The sequence below is a fragment of the Ciona intestinalis genome, unplaced genomic scaffold (assembly GCF_000224145.3).
Source record: "Ciona intestinalis unplaced genomic scaffold, KH HT000171.2, whole genome shotgun sequence".
Lineage (NCBI taxonomy): Eukaryota > Metazoa > Chordata > Ascidiacea > Phlebobranchia > Cionidae > Ciona > Ciona intestinalis.
The window spans coordinates 27387-44673 of NW_004190493.2; the positions used below are offsets into that span (position 1 = coordinate 27387).

The 17287-nt window shown below is 34.2% G+C and overlaps 2 protein-coding genes across 2 annotated transcripts; one reads left to right on the forward strand and one right to left on the reverse strand.

The window, feature by feature from the left end:
• Positions 1-5385: 5385 nt before the first annotated feature.
• On the reverse strand, positions 5386-8170 carry LOC100175308. Its single transcript, XM_002127950.5, has 8 exons — positions 7983-8170; positions 7718-7904; positions 7470-7600; positions 7135-7402; positions 6951-7063; positions 6632-6813; positions 5770-5914; positions 5386-5698 (listed from the first exon to the last, which is right to left on the reverse strand). Exons 2-8 carry the CDS (start codon positions 7902-7904, stop codon positions 5501-5503), a joined length of 1224 nt encoding a protein of 407 aa, XP_002127986.1. The 5' UTR covers positions 7983-8170; the 3' UTR covers positions 5386-5500.
• A 1131-nt stretch (positions 8171-9301) lies between these two features.
• LOC100185495 (kelch-like protein 21) lies at positions 9302-17287 on the forward strand. Its single transcript, XM_002128024.3, has 12 exons — positions 9302-10268; positions 10761-11008; positions 11375-11540; positions 11771-11971; positions 12285-12391; positions 12743-12930; positions 13377-13550; positions 13995-14131; positions 14498-14675; positions 15391-15517; positions 15900-16115; positions 16642-17287. The coding sequence occupies exons 1-12, from the start codon at positions 10254-10256 to the stop codon at positions 16727-16729; spliced, it is 1845 nt and encodes a 614-aa protein (XP_002128060.2). The 5' UTR covers positions 9302-10253; the 3' UTR covers positions 16730-17287.

Sequence of the window (17287 nt, forward strand, 5' to 3'; positions counted from 1 at the left end):
GAGCATTCAAATAAGNTATATTAGGTGGNGGGAAGATGGGACACTTTGTCAAACGAGACTTTTTTTTAGTTTTCTTTTTACGAAACCCCATGTAATGATAATCAGGAAAATTATGTTACAGAATTATTCGTCAGTCGTATTACCACGACTTTATAAAACGCTCGTCAAGCCGATTACTGTTTTTAAATATTAAAAAAAAAAATTAAAATAGAAACAGTATATTTTGAATAGGTAAAAAAATGCGAAATAGTAAGGTGCTTATTTTGAATGCTAGTTTTAGTTTTGTGAAAAAAAATTAGATATAAACATGAGGAAAATAGGCAGTGATCAATATGACTTTAACTTGGGATAAAAACAAAAGAAAAATAAATTAAAGTTTTAAAGTTATATATATAAAGTTTACATGGCAAAGAAACTAGCACAGCCTGTTAAATTCGGTAGGTTAACTACAAGTTGCAGAATACTGTTAATATAAATATATTTCAACTTGGTGTCCCAGCTTGCCCCACAGTGTAGTTTTGTATGTTTTCATTGCCAAACTTTAAAAGGTTTAATTTTAATTCAATAATTTAGGCTATACCTCAGGGGTTATTTAAATATAATATACTGATATATATAATAAAAAGATAATATATGGAAAATATATTCGAAATTCAGTAATTTGCACATAATTTATGTGAAGTGGCTAGTGCGAAAAAAACAATGTAACAATACCCAATTTGTAGAAAAATGTAAACTTTATTCACAGTTATTTTCACTTTTCTGTTATTACAAGTTATGCATTTGTAGGATACAATATTTATCAATTGAAGTTCAAACAATGCCAATTATCATCCATAATATAATGTATCGTTAACATATATGTTAAAAACTATAGCTGTGGGGCAAGGAAAAGAGTGTTTAAACTTGATTTTCAAAGCGTACAGTAGTTTCGTGTTATTTACGTGTATTAACAATAAATACATTTACTAATCAAAATTAACAATGATTTTAAACTGTCCCGTCTTATCCTGTGTGTTTTCGAATTTGTAAAATTTCACCTGATAGTACTAATTCGTGGTATTACTCCAAAACCGCCATGTATTTGGATTTTGGAAACATTTGGCAATATATGCCTTTAATTATGTGTACCATCTTCCCCCATTTGGCAATATATGGCAATATATGTGTACCATCTTCCCCCACTGTGCTATATAGCTTGCTTTTTGCAGCTATTAAAAAAAATGTTGTTCGTTCAACACCGAATTTTAATACATAACAACAGTAACCGCCATTGTCGCGCTCTGTTATTGTTCAACAGTGAGAATATCGAATAATACTAGCTTCAATTATCAAATGGGTACCCGTAAAAAGAGTATCCCATGTTACCCCGTGTCCTAACTTACCTCACACTACTATACGATTATTTCCTTTAATATTTTCCACACAGAAGTTTGTTGCGATTTTACTGTTTCTGCGATGACACATTAGCACAGCGTGCAGGTCGAGCATCAAAATGTTCACATTTTCATATTATGCGACCACAATGTGCAGGTCGCACTTTTAAATGTACCAATTTTCCACGAGCGCATTGCTCGCACATTGTGAGAAAAACTTTCGCAGCCTCCTCTCGCCCGCAAGGCGCCATTTTCTTTACGAAACATTTGAAGCCAAGGATATATTGGTAAAGAGACGCTTATAATGTATTTGGTGTGGCCTGTGACAAATTGTCTTAATTAGCTGATGGCTTACCTTGAGTCTTCGCAAACATGACAACTAACGAAAGGACGATTAACATGATTGCACAGTTCATCTTTACAGGTATCTCTGTCTCGTTACAAGAGGCAGGTTGACTACCTATAGTACTTCCTGGTCATAAATAAACAAGACGAATTCTCACTACAACATATGTCCTATGCGCCCAAGAAGATAAAAGTGAATGGTATTATGAACAATATCTCGCTGTAGTTATATCGTCCTTTAGATAACACTTTATGACTCAAAGTGCAACCACTAAAAAAACAAATAAAAAATGAAGGCCCACTAACGAACCTAAAAAGGAATAATAATATGAATAATATGTCGTTGTAGTTATATCGTCCTTTAGATAACACTTTATGACTCAAACATGCCTACTCAAAACACAACCACTAAAAACAAAATAAAAATGAACGCCCACTAATGAAAAGAAATCTCTTCGTATGAAAGTATTTTATATTCGGTTTCTGCCGCTGCTGACTAATTTCCGAAATATTTTGTTCAAAGATAATTATACATAACCAAACCTCTCTCTCATTACGCCCATTGAAGAGGAAGGGGCGGAAACTGTTTTAATTTCTTCTTCTTACAGACAGTTGCTGATGAAAATCCATTTGTTGACAGGAAATATTTGTGCAATACGCACATTTCAAATTTGCCCACGCAAAATATTGAGTCATTCAATGACAAAAAAATAAAATGCTCAAGTGATACGGAACATCTGCCACAAGATTTCATATATTCCTAAATGCATGAATGATTGAGTCTATGGTGGGGTGGGGAAGATAGGACACCTTTTTATTATATTTTCTCGTACTGTCCCATTTGGTACTAAACAAAGAACATTCAAAGAATTATAAAACCTCCTCCGCTATATTCATTGGATGTGCTTATCCGTAGTGTGGCGTTTTAAGTATATTTTCACGTGTTAGTATTTTTTGCATTGTGCAATTACCGATTCAGTGTCTTTTGCGTCGCGCGGGCGGCTGCAGATAGCATGCAGACACGCCCGCGGTTTAGCTCGCTTTCTTGCTTGCTATTATTAAGGGTTATTTTATATTCTGCTGTCTTTTAATGTTGTTTATGAGCAAAGTTTATACGCGTGCATTAACCACAGCTTTTATCGCATTTTATTAAATAGTATTTTATAGTACTTTGGGGTAAGAAAGGACATCATTGCCACATAATATCCAATTATACTGATCGTGTTTTAAAGAAATAACAACGCTCTATGTGAGCCGTAAGGATACAGTTTTATAATTTTTGAACAATAGAATGAAAAGGTGAACCATCTTACTCCAACCTATATATATGCGCTTAATGGAATTGTGGGTGACGCTAGCGGTACGCCGAAGTAGGGCGCCTGAACCATCTTAACGGTAAATTCCGTTACAGTGATGCTTTATTTTTTAATTTGTTTGTGCTTATTATGGATTTCCCCCAACTTGCCAGTATTTATGTCACGTTTGTTTTATGTCAGTTACTTTTTTTATGTATAGCCTATATGAAACGTGCTAATAATTAGTTTGGCCACGGTTTAAAATCTTGGCATTGTCTCCATATGCTGCGAAATAAATTTCAAGTAAAAAATTGTTAAATATAGCAACGATGTGTTAGAGAGAGCTGGAAGGGTGTGACAATTGCGGTAATCATTGTTGATCATGTGAGCGATCGGTCGCGACGTCGTACATTACAGCGTCTCTTGCCGCAGACCTAGTACGCGATCACGTGGTATTAGCCACGTGTCGGCTCCCCCCTGAATCGGCCATTTGAACAAAAAATATTTTTAACTTGCTTCCCGTAAAGGCGGACAATTTCTTCACTGTAAGAGTGCGGGGATAGATGATGAGAGCGTAGTTTTAGTAACTTTTCAGTCAACATAGAATGTATTTGAAATTGTTTTCTCGGGTTCGAAGTTGGTTGCCGCCACCATAAAAGTCGTAATACACGTGGCCTTTCATTAGAGCTATGAGATATTTTGTTGTACACTCTTTTTCCAGAATAAAAAAAAATGTTCCATATTACCCCGACCAAAGTTAGTATAGACCAAGTTAGGAAACGGCGCTCGTGTCCGCCATTACGGAGCCCACAGAGCGTGAATCGCCTATACAAATGCATGGTCGGCATGTGTTCATTTAGTTCTTGTAAGCGATACAAAGCTAGAAAACAAAAAACAGCGGTTGTTTTAACATTTAAAATATAATTTCTAATATAAATCTTGATATATAATATTAAATCTAGGAATTAATGTAAAGTAAATTAATATTTTGACTGGTTTTCGGCGTACAGTGTGGTTTAACAGGGTACTTTACGTTGGCGATTAAGACTAGCAGCTATCAGCTTATAGTTTACATAATAGTATATGATCATACCTACGAATCTACAGAGCCATTCTTTACTACATGTATAATCCAACATTAGTGGACATGCAGCTCCAAACTGCTTAAGTACTAGCAGATAAGGTGTTCGCGTTTTTCCGATTTCATAAAGACCCGTAACGCAGAAAAGGTAGCTTACTAATTCAAGCAGAGGACCAAAAATAGTAACTCAGTATTGTTTTCCTCAATGTCACTTCGATATTAGGCAAATTTTACAAAGATACCTTAAGTTTCGTTGCCGGATATATACGTGTTAAGTTTGTGAGCCAAAAAGTAAAATCACGGCAATTTACATGCAAAACTGCAGCTAGATACACCAGTTTATGGTAATGTTATGCGTTTGTATTTATGGTAATGTTATTTTTGTTTGTATTTTTATATTTTAAACATGTTCTTTTATGTTTTTGGTTAGTAAACCTGATATTTTCTGTTTTTTTTACTCTTTAATCGATTGAGTGTTCAATAAAAGTTGATTATTTTTGTGAGGTTTATTATTGTGATAAGATATAACATTAGTAGAAAGCCATTTTACGCGCCGAAGTAATAGGTTTTTAAAAAATCGCAATATTTAAACGAAAATCAGCACCCAGCAATGATAAAATGCTATGCCGTGGGCTCCGTAATGGTGGCGACTGTGACGTCATGGACGCGAGACAATGGATAACAAGACCCGTTGTTTTACAATCCGTTTCCTAACTTGGTCTATACTAACTTTGACCCCGACCTACTATATATATATATATATAATACAGTATATATTTACTTGGGTTGTATACAGCAAACTTGTTCAGTATTATGATTTCATTTATCGTGCTGTTACTGCATATTTAAAGAAGCAGGCAAGTGGTTGGTACACGACGTCACATCGATGAGGAAACTGCGCCATACAAATTAGGATGAATGAATGTAACATATCTATCATCGCGTGGTGGCTGAGCATCGACAGACGTTGTAATACGGGTGTTTTGTTTCATAAACGAGTTATGTAACTTGTGGGTAAACATATTTTACATTTTTTTTCTTTTGTAGTATATATGGCTAGGAATTTAGATACAGTATTTAGAATTTAGAAAATTAATATGCGGCCACTGGGTTGGAGCAATTGGTGTCCTGCCCAAGGACACACCACCCCCTAACAATTGCCGAATTCAAACCAGTAAACTCATGGGCTATAGTGGTATACGCGCTAAGCACTTTGCCACGCCGCCGTACATTTAAATTGAACTTAATCCATTACATCCTCATTTATTACAATAGCCATTTAGACGCGTTTCAATTTCCTTCAGTTTATTATAAGTAATCGGCGAGTATGAAAGTAATTAAACAGTGATTAGAAACATATGATTGTAGTCCCTGATAATATATAAAGTTTTCCACACAATATTTTATTCTTCCATCGTAATAGTTGCAATGGGAGGGTTGCTTATGATGTCACAAGCCTCGCTGTAAGTTGCAGTAAAGTAGATTTTGCCAGAGGCTACATGCCCGCTTTGTTCCTGCACGAGGTCATAATGTATGGCACTGTGGCGCTTCTTACGGCTGTTTTCGTGGTTGTGGCTGCGAAGAAGGCGGGCGTTCCAAAACTACAGGTAAAAAGTTGTGTTATAAAAGTCCCATCATTAATTATTTTTTTCCATATGCTAAGAATACTTACGCTAGCCTCCACACTGCAGTCGAAGTGAACCGAAACGAATCTTCTTGTAACAGTAGAAACAGCTGGACCGAGACTGATCTCACCGCTCAGTTGGTAAGCTTTCATTGGAACACGACGTTGGCCAAAACCGGGAGTTTGTGGGGGTCTAATGAAAAAAAACAAATTTAATCTACTGCCATATTCGGGCATGCGTGTATAACTTAGTGCTATAACAGGACCTAATAACAGAAATAAATACTCGTAATTCTATTAGAAAGTTTCTGATTTCATTTAAAATTTAATCAGTTAAATCAAGCAGGATTTTAATTGTTCCGCCCGACAGAAAAGATTTTTTGTTACTCAACAGAAGATCTATTCAAGAATTTCTAAAACTTTGTAATTAAAATGACCATTTATGGCATGTGTCGGCAATGAGGAATGTCACGAAATTACTACTAAGTTTTGCGACTTTCAAGCTTCCGGGTCAAACGGTTGCTTTCGCTGTATTTTAAGCGTCACGTGAAACATTGCACGGTGTTTGAGGTATAGTGTTACTGCGACCTTTTGTATCTTGCAAACTCATACAACGATAAATCAGGTAATAGCACCAACGACTTATAGGGATGATAAATGCAATCGACATGATTCATAACCCAACAAAACACTAATTAATAATAAATCATAGTAAGCCTCTTCATCGTATTACGTTTGTGATTGTTTAGTCATCACACTGAAAACATTCAATAGAAATATATGCTTCGTAATATCGGGTAAAATAAATATTCTCTGTTTTCACCCCCATTTTAACATCTTTTACGGCCTATAAAAATCTCAATCGCTTATTATTTTACATGCGCCATGTATTTTTTAACCAATAACTTACGTGGTTGTCCTTCGTGTGGTTGTGCGTGGTGTCGTAGTTGTTGTGGATCTGGTAGTTGTTGGGGCTACAGTGCTTGGACCTGGTGGGGCGGTAGCGCCTGGTGTGCACCCGACAGTGCTACCAGCACCGTTGTTGGACACTGTGCCGCCGCATGCTACGGACAAGTCGCTGACTCCTCTGCTCTGTAATTGACACATATTGTATAAACGCGCACGGCCACAAACTGTATATATATATGTAAAATTCTATAAAACTATGAAGTATGGTCACCATTACTTATAAGTTCCCACGTATTGTATTTAATTAAAAATATATTTACTTGAAGTTGTTGGTCGCGAGACGCTTTGTTTGGGGCAATTATGACTTCAAAACAAGTGCTGTAATGATCTTGGGGTCCATTGAAACTCCATCTCCATACAAACGTATATTCGCCTATGTTAAAAATAAATGATTTGATATAACGAATATAAAAGGATTGCATTTAGTTTGAATTAATTATTTACCTGGGGCAATATTGCCGGGTATGTTGAAACTGTAAGTTCCCATCGATTTATCCGTATCATCACAGAAATTGGGAGCATTTTGGTAACCAGGTTTTGGATAAATACTCATTAAACTTGGTTGGCCAACGGGAGATCTACCAAGGTCAGAAACCAAATTGGCTTTAAAATGAGCTAAGGTTCCTGATCTGTCCATAGCGTTTACACCGCGGTAAATGGCGTTTCCAAAATCCGGAATATGGGCATTAGTGCACCTGTCAGCTCCGTGATTCTGTATAGAACAATCGTATAAAAATCTAACATGATACTCATTAATATTTTTATTAAAATAAACCCACCTTCATTGGATGAACTATTACTACTTGCTGCCCAGGATAGTAGATTGCTTTCGGGTATTCGCTGCTGTAGCTTGAAGCAGAGTATCTTGTTTTACACACATCACCGCCGTTACCAGGCTTGTGGTCAAATCCTGAAGGAATGACAAATTAATTATGAAGTAATGACAAATTGAACGTTAACATTTACGATGCTAAAACATTATTAAACTTAGTGAATTCGTTTAATGTTTTTTCTTATGTTTAAATACCTCTGTCAAGTCCAAAACTGTTTTTGGGTGCATAATTTCGACTGTCACGTGGAAACCCTCTGCAACGATTTGGGTCCCAATTACCGCCGTTTTTTTCTGTGTAGTCGGAACATGCAATCCAACTGTGGGATTGCACATAACCAATCACACAAAGCGTGACAATTGCAAAACTAATTGAAGAAATCATCTAAAAGATAGGATGAAAGTTTAAATAAAGCTAAAAGTTCCTCCAGTAGTGATAGTTCTTCTTAACTAGATAACTTACCGTTTAATTGAGGTTTCCCTTAAGCTTTATATACCTTTATTTAAAATCTAAAATTTTATTTAATATTGCAGTTTTCAGCAACTGCTCTTCACTCTGAATGTTTATTCTCGCTTGTTGGTTTCTAAAATCTGAATTGAATGTTAACTTGCGTGTCTTGCTTTATATACGGTCTGCTGTTTCCGGGCTTGTCTATTTCTACGTGACTCTTAACGAACTAAAAAAACGTCCGGGTCCAGTTTTGATGACAAGCGCTGCAAATACGTCACGGTACATAGTTGCTCACCGCGAGCCAAATATTTCTTTTCTTGACGTAATACCGTTCCCAATGACTCAACAGGGGACATAATCACTGATGGTACCTTTACCTTTTAAAGCAGGGAACGTTTGCTGTTGAAGAGGCGTGCATATAGACTTCCGAAGTCGTGAAACAGCAACTTCCGTTACGCAGGTATATTTTAAACAATAATGGAATTGTCTTCGTTGAATCACGCCCCTTTCCGCTCTTTGTCACCTATCGCTACGTTAGAAAACCCAGGAGCGTTTTCTTGTTATATAGAATGAAACTATTATTGTTTGACGAAGCGTTTAATGGTAGTTATATGTTATTTATTGGTTTATAGAACAATCGTAAGTTTAGTGAGTTTTATCGCTATAGCCCACGTGCAGCATGTAATAATGCGGTGATCTATTGTTCTGTAAGACGTGATAGGCTTCATCTAATTGGGTACAACGCTTCAGATTTATTCATTAATGACAGGAAAGTTAACGAAGGTCACAAACCCTTCACCTCCCGGTTTATCGATGTCAATAGAGTTGAATGGTCTGAAAAAGGCAGCACGTACGTCATTTCTACATTGCCCCACAAGCTAATATCACGATTTCCTTGAAAACATTCTGGTTTTAAACATAACGGTAAAACCGCCTTCATAAACTCCAAACAAGGTAACACCCATGCTAACTTGAGAATTCGTGATCAAGGATGTGTTACGTTTTGTAAGTTCTGGTGAACTAAAGGTTAATAAAAAGTTGATTGTAAGTACTCTGCCTTAAAAAGACACTTTTAAAATACCCGATCTTTTTCAATATTCGGGTAGGTACGTATTCAAACCTTTACTTCTATATGTGTAAGCGTGTTATGTAACCATGCTTTACCCAATGAAATACTGATTTCATTTTAATATGATGCACAAACTCAGTGTGGTGACGAGCTTAATGTACATATTATTGTAAGAGAGCTTTTGATCCGTTTTCATTTTCTTTTTTTGATTTCATGTTAACGGTATATCCTATCTTACCCCACCGTAACACTTGTTGTGCATATAGTAGGGTGAAGGGAGATAGGACACCTTTAACACATTTTATCTAAATATTCTCATCGTGTTTTAAACAATTAACTAGGGCCTAGAAGTCGTGAGGATACGGTTCGTGAGAATACAGTTTTATAAATGTTCTCTGCATGACTTTTACCAAATAGGACGAGTAAGTAGAATGAAAAAGTGTCCCATCTTGCCCCATGCGACTATATATGTCATAATTTATACAACAGGGTCGTGACGCGTTACTTTCAGCATAAAAATCGTGTCGTGTAAAAATATCGTGGTCAAGTATAACATTTATCGTTATGGGAGGACAAACGCGGGTGAAAACGTCAAATTCGTTCTTTAAATTTATTTCCGGTCGGTAAATGTAACATGATGAAAACATCCGTTTAAAATGCCGGTCGTGATAGATCGATTATATTTTGCCGTTTCGGAAATCCCTATGTGCTGACACAGCAAAGAACAATTGCTGCCTAAGGTGATCTCACAACGTCTTATTACGTAATTACATGTTTGCTGAATCTATTCGTCGAGCCCGTTCTCAATAGATTCCAAATTTGGCCGTGACAGTCGTGATCTAGTCTTGTTTTTGTAGTTTGCGCACTTATAACATGCAATTATATTCTAACGTTTCTTCTTTCTGTGATCAGTTCGACTATACTTTTACATTTATTTCTCAGTCCGTATAATACGAAGTGTACAGTGCCTAATTTAGTGAGTTAACATTTGTGCGTTTGGTCTGTTGCGAATTAACTGATTGTCAAGTTCTAAATCGTTTCGCTTTCTTTCTGCCCTGGTGCCTAGTCTTGTCACGTGAAAAACACTCAGGGATTATAAATAACCACCCACGATTACTTACGTAATAGCTGAAAATGATTCCCACGTGATGCGAAGTCATTAAACAAAGAAACAACGTCACGCAAGAACTTTACATGACTAGCTGAAGCAAGCGATGGATTTGTATGAGGTTACTAGAACGTTATTATTATACAATTTATGGCACATAGCCTACATGCCAACGATTAAAAGGGATTGTTGAGTATATTTGTTAAATAGGCAAACTATATAGATTATGTGCCATCGTCGATTTAAGAATATTTTCCAATGTGTTGGTGCAGGTTCCGCAACGGTTCGTACGACTGCAAAGTTTTTTTGTTTTTTTTTCTGGGGGTTCGAAGTGATTTACCTTGTTATGACGTCATATGACCAAAAGTCCCTAAATAGCGATAGTTAGCATAGAAGTCGTGTATAGTGTATAGTGCATTCTGTACAACAGTACGTTTACTTTCGCCACATTGACAGGCAATGAGTTCTAGTTGCTATTGTTGGTTATAGTTTAAATTGGTTAGAATCAGAACGCTTGAAAGTTGAGATATGTTTATTTGTATCTTTTATAAATGGCGGTAATGGTATACTTAACCATAAATTGTTAGTTGTAACTATATTATATTTTTTACAGCACAATCAGCTTTCTGAATGCTTGAAGTATATAGCTAGTCCAAGCAAATCTGTTTGCATGATGCTAGACATCAAAACAACAACGGCTCATAGTAGCACGTTCGTTAAACCTAATTTTTCGAATGAAATCGTGCAAGGTCTAAGAAACCTTCGAACCGATGGTAAATTTTTTGACATTGTTATTCATGTTGCTGACGAACGATTCCCATGCCATAGGATTATCCTGGCAGCAGCCAGTAACTATTTCAGGTTTGTTGGTTTGTTTTATAATTTAAATATATATATACTGTTTTAGGCTCGAAAACCTTCAATTGAACAATGTACGATCGCAGTTTATAAAAGTTTGTTGACTTATTTTAAATTAGTATTCGGTTTGTCACATTGGAAATAATTGCTTATTTTTCCACGTACATTATTTTCCCATTAAACGTCAATAAATGGGTAAGATAGGGCACTCAAACAATTTTTAATGGAAATCTGCACAAACTAATTGTTTTAAAATTGACAAAAATTACCTTTTTCATTTCCACTTACCGATATGTATATATATATATAAATGTATAGATATTGTAAAAATGTATATAAAGGTTAAACAATGTTTAAATATAAATACAGGAGTATGTTTGCTGGCATGATGAAGGAAAGCTGTACTGACAAAGTTACCTTATTTGGTGTAGAACCTGAAGCTGCCGAGATTCTCATTGAATTCTGTTACACCGGTACTGCAGTAATTACTGAAAACAATGTGATTGAACTGCTAAAAGCATCGGATTTATTGCAGGTAGTTTTATTTTGGGTATATGTATGTATTAGCAATTTAGCATATATAATATATAGCAAATAGCAATTATAAATATTAAAAGTTGATGTTGCTGTTCTTTATTGTTCACTGATAGTGATGGTAAACTAAAATTGTCAATGTGTCCCTAATTGTTATATTATATAGTATTTTAAAACAATTTGTCTCTATATATTTGTATATCTCACAATAAAAGGATTTATTTTACATAGTTCCATAGCGTACGTGAAGCATGTTGCGAATTTGTTGGTAAACGTCTTGACTCTTCAAACTGCTTAAGTGTTCGACAATTTGCTGAGAAATTATCTTGTGCCAAACTTGCTGATGAAGCACTTACTTACACAGCGGAAAATATTGTAACAGTAGCGTGTTCACAGGAGTTCAACAGCCTCAACTACCAGCAGATACGTCCGGTAGGGCAATTGACCAATATTATGTATATTTGCATACATTGCTTAGTTTAATACTAAAGTTTATGCACAAGTTTTTAATATTAATTAATGTAGCATATATAAATGTTTAAATAATAAATTTTTCTGTTATTGTGAATAATGAATACCCTACTATACAAATGTCTCTCTCTCTGTCTATATACATATCTGTCTATATATATATGATATATACATATATTTTTATTTTTTAGATTAAGAATAAATTTATTCATAAATATGTTGATACCAACGATTGTTTGTGTTGTTTTGTTGACTTGGTTTATTTTCAAACCAGATTCTTGCTCACCACATGTTGAATATAGATAAGGAAGAAGGAGCTTTTGAAATTCTTATGCAATGGTTGAAATGTGATATTGAGCTCAGGAAAGATGATTTTTGCCGGTAATTTTATTGCTCATGATAAAATTTTTTGATCAAATTTCAGGTTTTCAGTTTACAAATTTAAAAAAAATGTCATTACAAAATTTAAAATTTTCATATACAAGCATTTTTCAGACTTGTGTTTGGTGTAGTAATGTAGTTTGGCTCCTGGATGCAATAGGTTAGTTAATAATACGCTAACGCTTAAGCTATATAAATTAATTCTATATAATTTTATTTATTAAAATAAAGTATATTATATTCCGTAATCCTTCAAAGAAAAATACAAATAAATGATTGAAACTTGCAAAAATTTAAGGCTGAAGATTGCCATTTACCTATTATACCCCTCAGTAATTTGATTTATCTTAGATTGATGGAAGTGATTCGTCTTCCTTTCATCCGAAGGATTTACCTTCTTTCAAAGATCGAAACCAACCCTATCGTTCGTGCATCAACACTGTGTAAGAAACTTATCAAAGAAACTCGACTTTTCCACACTTGCATGTTGGATAAAAATGAGAAAACCTCAATTAGGTTGCAACCACGGCCTTCTACAGGTGAGATACATTTTTATCAAAATATTGAGATAGTATCTACTTTTACATGGTGCACCCAACCTTTTTCTGCAACTACTTTTTCTTTAATCTACCATGTATGTTAAATATGGGGAACACTTTAAAAGCTGCGGAAAATAACATTATATATGATTTATTTAGGCTTTATTATTAACAAAAAATATTCTGGTTTACAGCTTCATAGATGATGAACAGAAATTTACACAAAATAAACAACTTGTTTAAAACTTTACAGTTACATGCTGCATAAAAAAGCCTGAAATACTGTAAAATTGATTCAATAAATTGCTCTCTATTTTTTACCCAAGATAGGTTAATACAATTTGTTTAAGGAAAAATACTTTTCAGTTAACTTTTGAAGTTATCGCCATATATTTCATTGTTTTATTTTAAATATTTCATTGTTTTATTTTAATTTTGTATCTCAGGGATTGCCGAACTGTTGGTAACAGTTGGAGGTTGTGATGAAAACTGTGACGAGGCGACGACAGTTGTAAGTTACAACCCCGTCTCAGGAACGTGGAAAGCTCTTGCTCAGGTTGAGGATAATTTAAGAGGCGGATATGCAACTGTATCTATTGGAAATGATATTTACGTCACTGGTAATTATACCTTGTTTTTATGATATCACTTTTTCTGTTTTATGATTTTTTGTTAGTATTGTAATACACTGCCACTGTCATCTTGTTGTTTTTGTTGAAATTCGTGTTTAGAGGGAAAAAAGAATACAAAGTAAATTTATTAATTTTCTTGATTAGGAAACAAGTCATAATATGTAAATAACCAAAATTTGTTTAAGTCCTAATATTTTTATATACTTAAAATGTCTTTATATACTCCAGCTGTTTGCTTCTGTGGATAAATAAATTATTAATCGAGATAATGGGTTTGATGAATTCACCTTCATGGTGAAAGTATTCGATTAATATTCATTTGTTTCATAATAATATATCCACTAGTTATTTGACTTAATCGATAAAAGTAATTTTAGAAACAGCGTTTGGATTGTATACTTGGGATATTGATTGATCTTTTTGCTTGGACAGGTGGTTCTGATGGTGCTACAGTTTATAACAGGGTATGGCGGTACAAATCACAAGTGAATGAATGGATCAAAGTTTGCAACATGAATTATGCTCATGAATATCATGGATCTGTTGTATTACAATCTTATATTTATGTGGTGTGTGGAACCTTTTGTTATTTTATTTGTAGGCACATTATCAATTTAGTTAAAAACAAAGGTGATAATATACTTATATAGCCTGTATAAAAGTCATATTGTATAGGCCCTATGTAATGCATGCCATTTATTAATAATCAGAAACTGTAAATAAAAGTATAATTTGACAATCCACTAACAATTAACAATAAATATTATCTTCATATGTTAAATACCTGCCGCAATGAAAATCTGCATATAAACATTAAAACATGATCACTGGTCAGCAAAGTTCAGTTTTGTTCATAACTTTGTAACAGTTATCTTACAACCAGTCTACAAAACAGGAACTACTAATTTAATTAATCAATCAAACTTTGATGACAGATTGGGTCAGAAGGATGTGAAAAGTACGACTTCATCTCAGACAGTTGGACACTTATCGCTAAAGTTCCACACCGTGTGAACAACTGTTCTGTTGCCGCTTGTGCTGGGAAAATTTACACCATCGGTTCACTTTATGGATCTGAGGAAATTCTTCTTCAAGTTTATTCTCCTGACAGAGGTGAATTTGTGGATATTTGTTTTAATATAATCATTATTTTATACGATGACAATTTGGCATAGTGGTAGGCAGTTCCCCCTTACCCAGAAGATACTGGGTTTAAGTTTTAATACTGCTACCATTTTGTGTATGTATAGTTATCCTTGGGAAGGACACTAAATGGTAATTTGTTAAATCAAGTCGTAATAGTTTAGTTAGCCACGCAAGAAAACTATCAAAAACATTACCCCCAAAGTCACATACTTGGTAACTCATAAACAAGCATAATATGTTATATGTATAATAAAATATAAATATACCCAAGTCAGGTTTATGAATTTGCCCGCCAATCTATACATGCCCTTTTTTAATTGTTAGATCAAGTTACACAAAAGCAAACCTGGACTTTATGTATTAAATATGAATCCACTTTACCCCAGACACAATAAAGGCTTAGGTTTCCTGAATCAAATTATTTGTTTCAATTTCTAACATTTTGGTAAAGCTAAGTTAAAGGTCAAACAACTTAAACCATAATATTCATGCCATCAGTTAAGTGCTGCTATTTATAAATAACCAATTACAACGTCAGCGTAAATTAACAATTATATTGAGTTTTACATAACATATTTTAATGTATCTGTCATAAATTGTATATATTTATACTCCTTGTGTTTTTTTTTAGTTTGAGTGATATATTCATTTTATTTTTTAAAAAGATTTGATACTATTTTAGATAAATGGGACAACATACCAATCAACTTACCCCCAATGTCATTCGTACCAACCATCTCTTCATTAAAAGGTCTTCTTTACTTTACAAGCGAAGACTCAAAAGAAGTTTTGACCTTCGATCCAAGAAGGTAGGCAAATCATTTTTTTATTTCCATGTTATTGAGTAAGTAAGCCCCCACATAAGTTAGATGTAGTGCAACGTCTAAATAAACTTGTTTCTACATTAAAGTTGTTATTTTAGAACCTCATTATTAGTTTTTGATCATGTCATATGTAAAAGTAAACTTATTGTCATGTTTTAAATCTAATGGAAATAGTTTAAAAAAATGTGTTATTTTTTTAAGCCATTTATCCGAATATTACAGAAAATGCCAACAATGGCTTACAATCTTACATTTTATCATAGCATTTCTCAGCATGTTGCGTGGTAAGCCTTCACAACTTTATACAATAGAAGTTATTTATTTGGGAGTTTTTATTCAATTTAATTGTTTTACCACCTTACACTAGAAATGAATGGATCAATACAACTAGTCCCATGTTACATGTGCACCTTGGTGGTAGCACCACTGTATTTGGCGGAAAACTTATTGTATCTGGTGGTTACGATGAGAGGTATGATCTTTCAGGGATCATCGAAGCGTATGATACAGACACAAACACTTGGTCGGTGATTGGAAAAATGCCTCAACCTATATTCTGGCATGGATGTGTTAGCATCTACAGGTAGCTATATATATATAATCGACATATTTAGTTTATGCTTTTAACTCATCAATACTTCTTCTTTAACTATGTTGTACAAATTTTGCTTGAGTCACACATTACGTTGGTGGAAAGTAAGTCATATCATCCCAGATGCCAATTCACTTCATTTATCGCACAACCTGTCATGCAATTTCACTTCAAAGTGTTTTCAACATCTGCTGTTTGTCAAACTGCTGTATATGTTAGTTTAAATGAAACTAGATTATTTCAGCCCTAACTTAAATTCACTTAGTTGTTTTCACATTTGGCTATACAATACACTTTCTTTTGGTTTAAACTGTTTTATCAAACACTTACCTATTTTAACATTTATACCTAAATTTTACCCAAGGTAACTTTCTTTGTGCTTTTCCACCATATTAGTGACACGACCCACATATTTATTTTTGGTGATCCACTTTTTGACACTGAAGGTTAACAAAAGCTGCTTCCATGGGTATTAAGTGTCTTGTGTTACCAATATAATTAAAATAATGTTTTCCAGGTATGTAGCTGCACCATCAGGCCAAACTTATTGCGCTGATCCCGATCTTTACAAATTGTCCACGTACGTCGATATCAGCCAACTCTAGCTCATACATATCACCTCATCATCATTACAACTGTACAAGGTGTAATTTGCACGCCTTTATTGCTTCGGAAGATAAACGTTGTTAAAAATAACAGTATTAAAGTGAAGGTCAAAAATATAATGCATTTTAACAGCAGAATAACCATATACATTATTATACACAATGTATTGCTAATGCAATTTTACAACACACTTTACACATCAACATAACCTTAACAAAAGATTAATTAATGAGTTTATAGTTCATTATTGTATAAAAATATACTTATGAATCACATATCAAAAATGCAATTGGTTTTGAAATTGTTAAATATATACATATAGCTGTTAATTCATATATAACTTTACCTTTTTGTTAGCATTTTTCTCATTCAAATGTGCCATGTGTTTGTTACTAGTGTAAAATAGTTCGAGAAATTGTTTAAGAAACTAAACTGATTAGCGCAGTCGACTAGGTTTATCTTCAATGTACATCGCGTGTTAACACTGTTACTTTGTATGTTAAGTGCTACTGCTGCTGACGATCGTTTTTAAAACCGTAATATAAAATTTGTTCGTA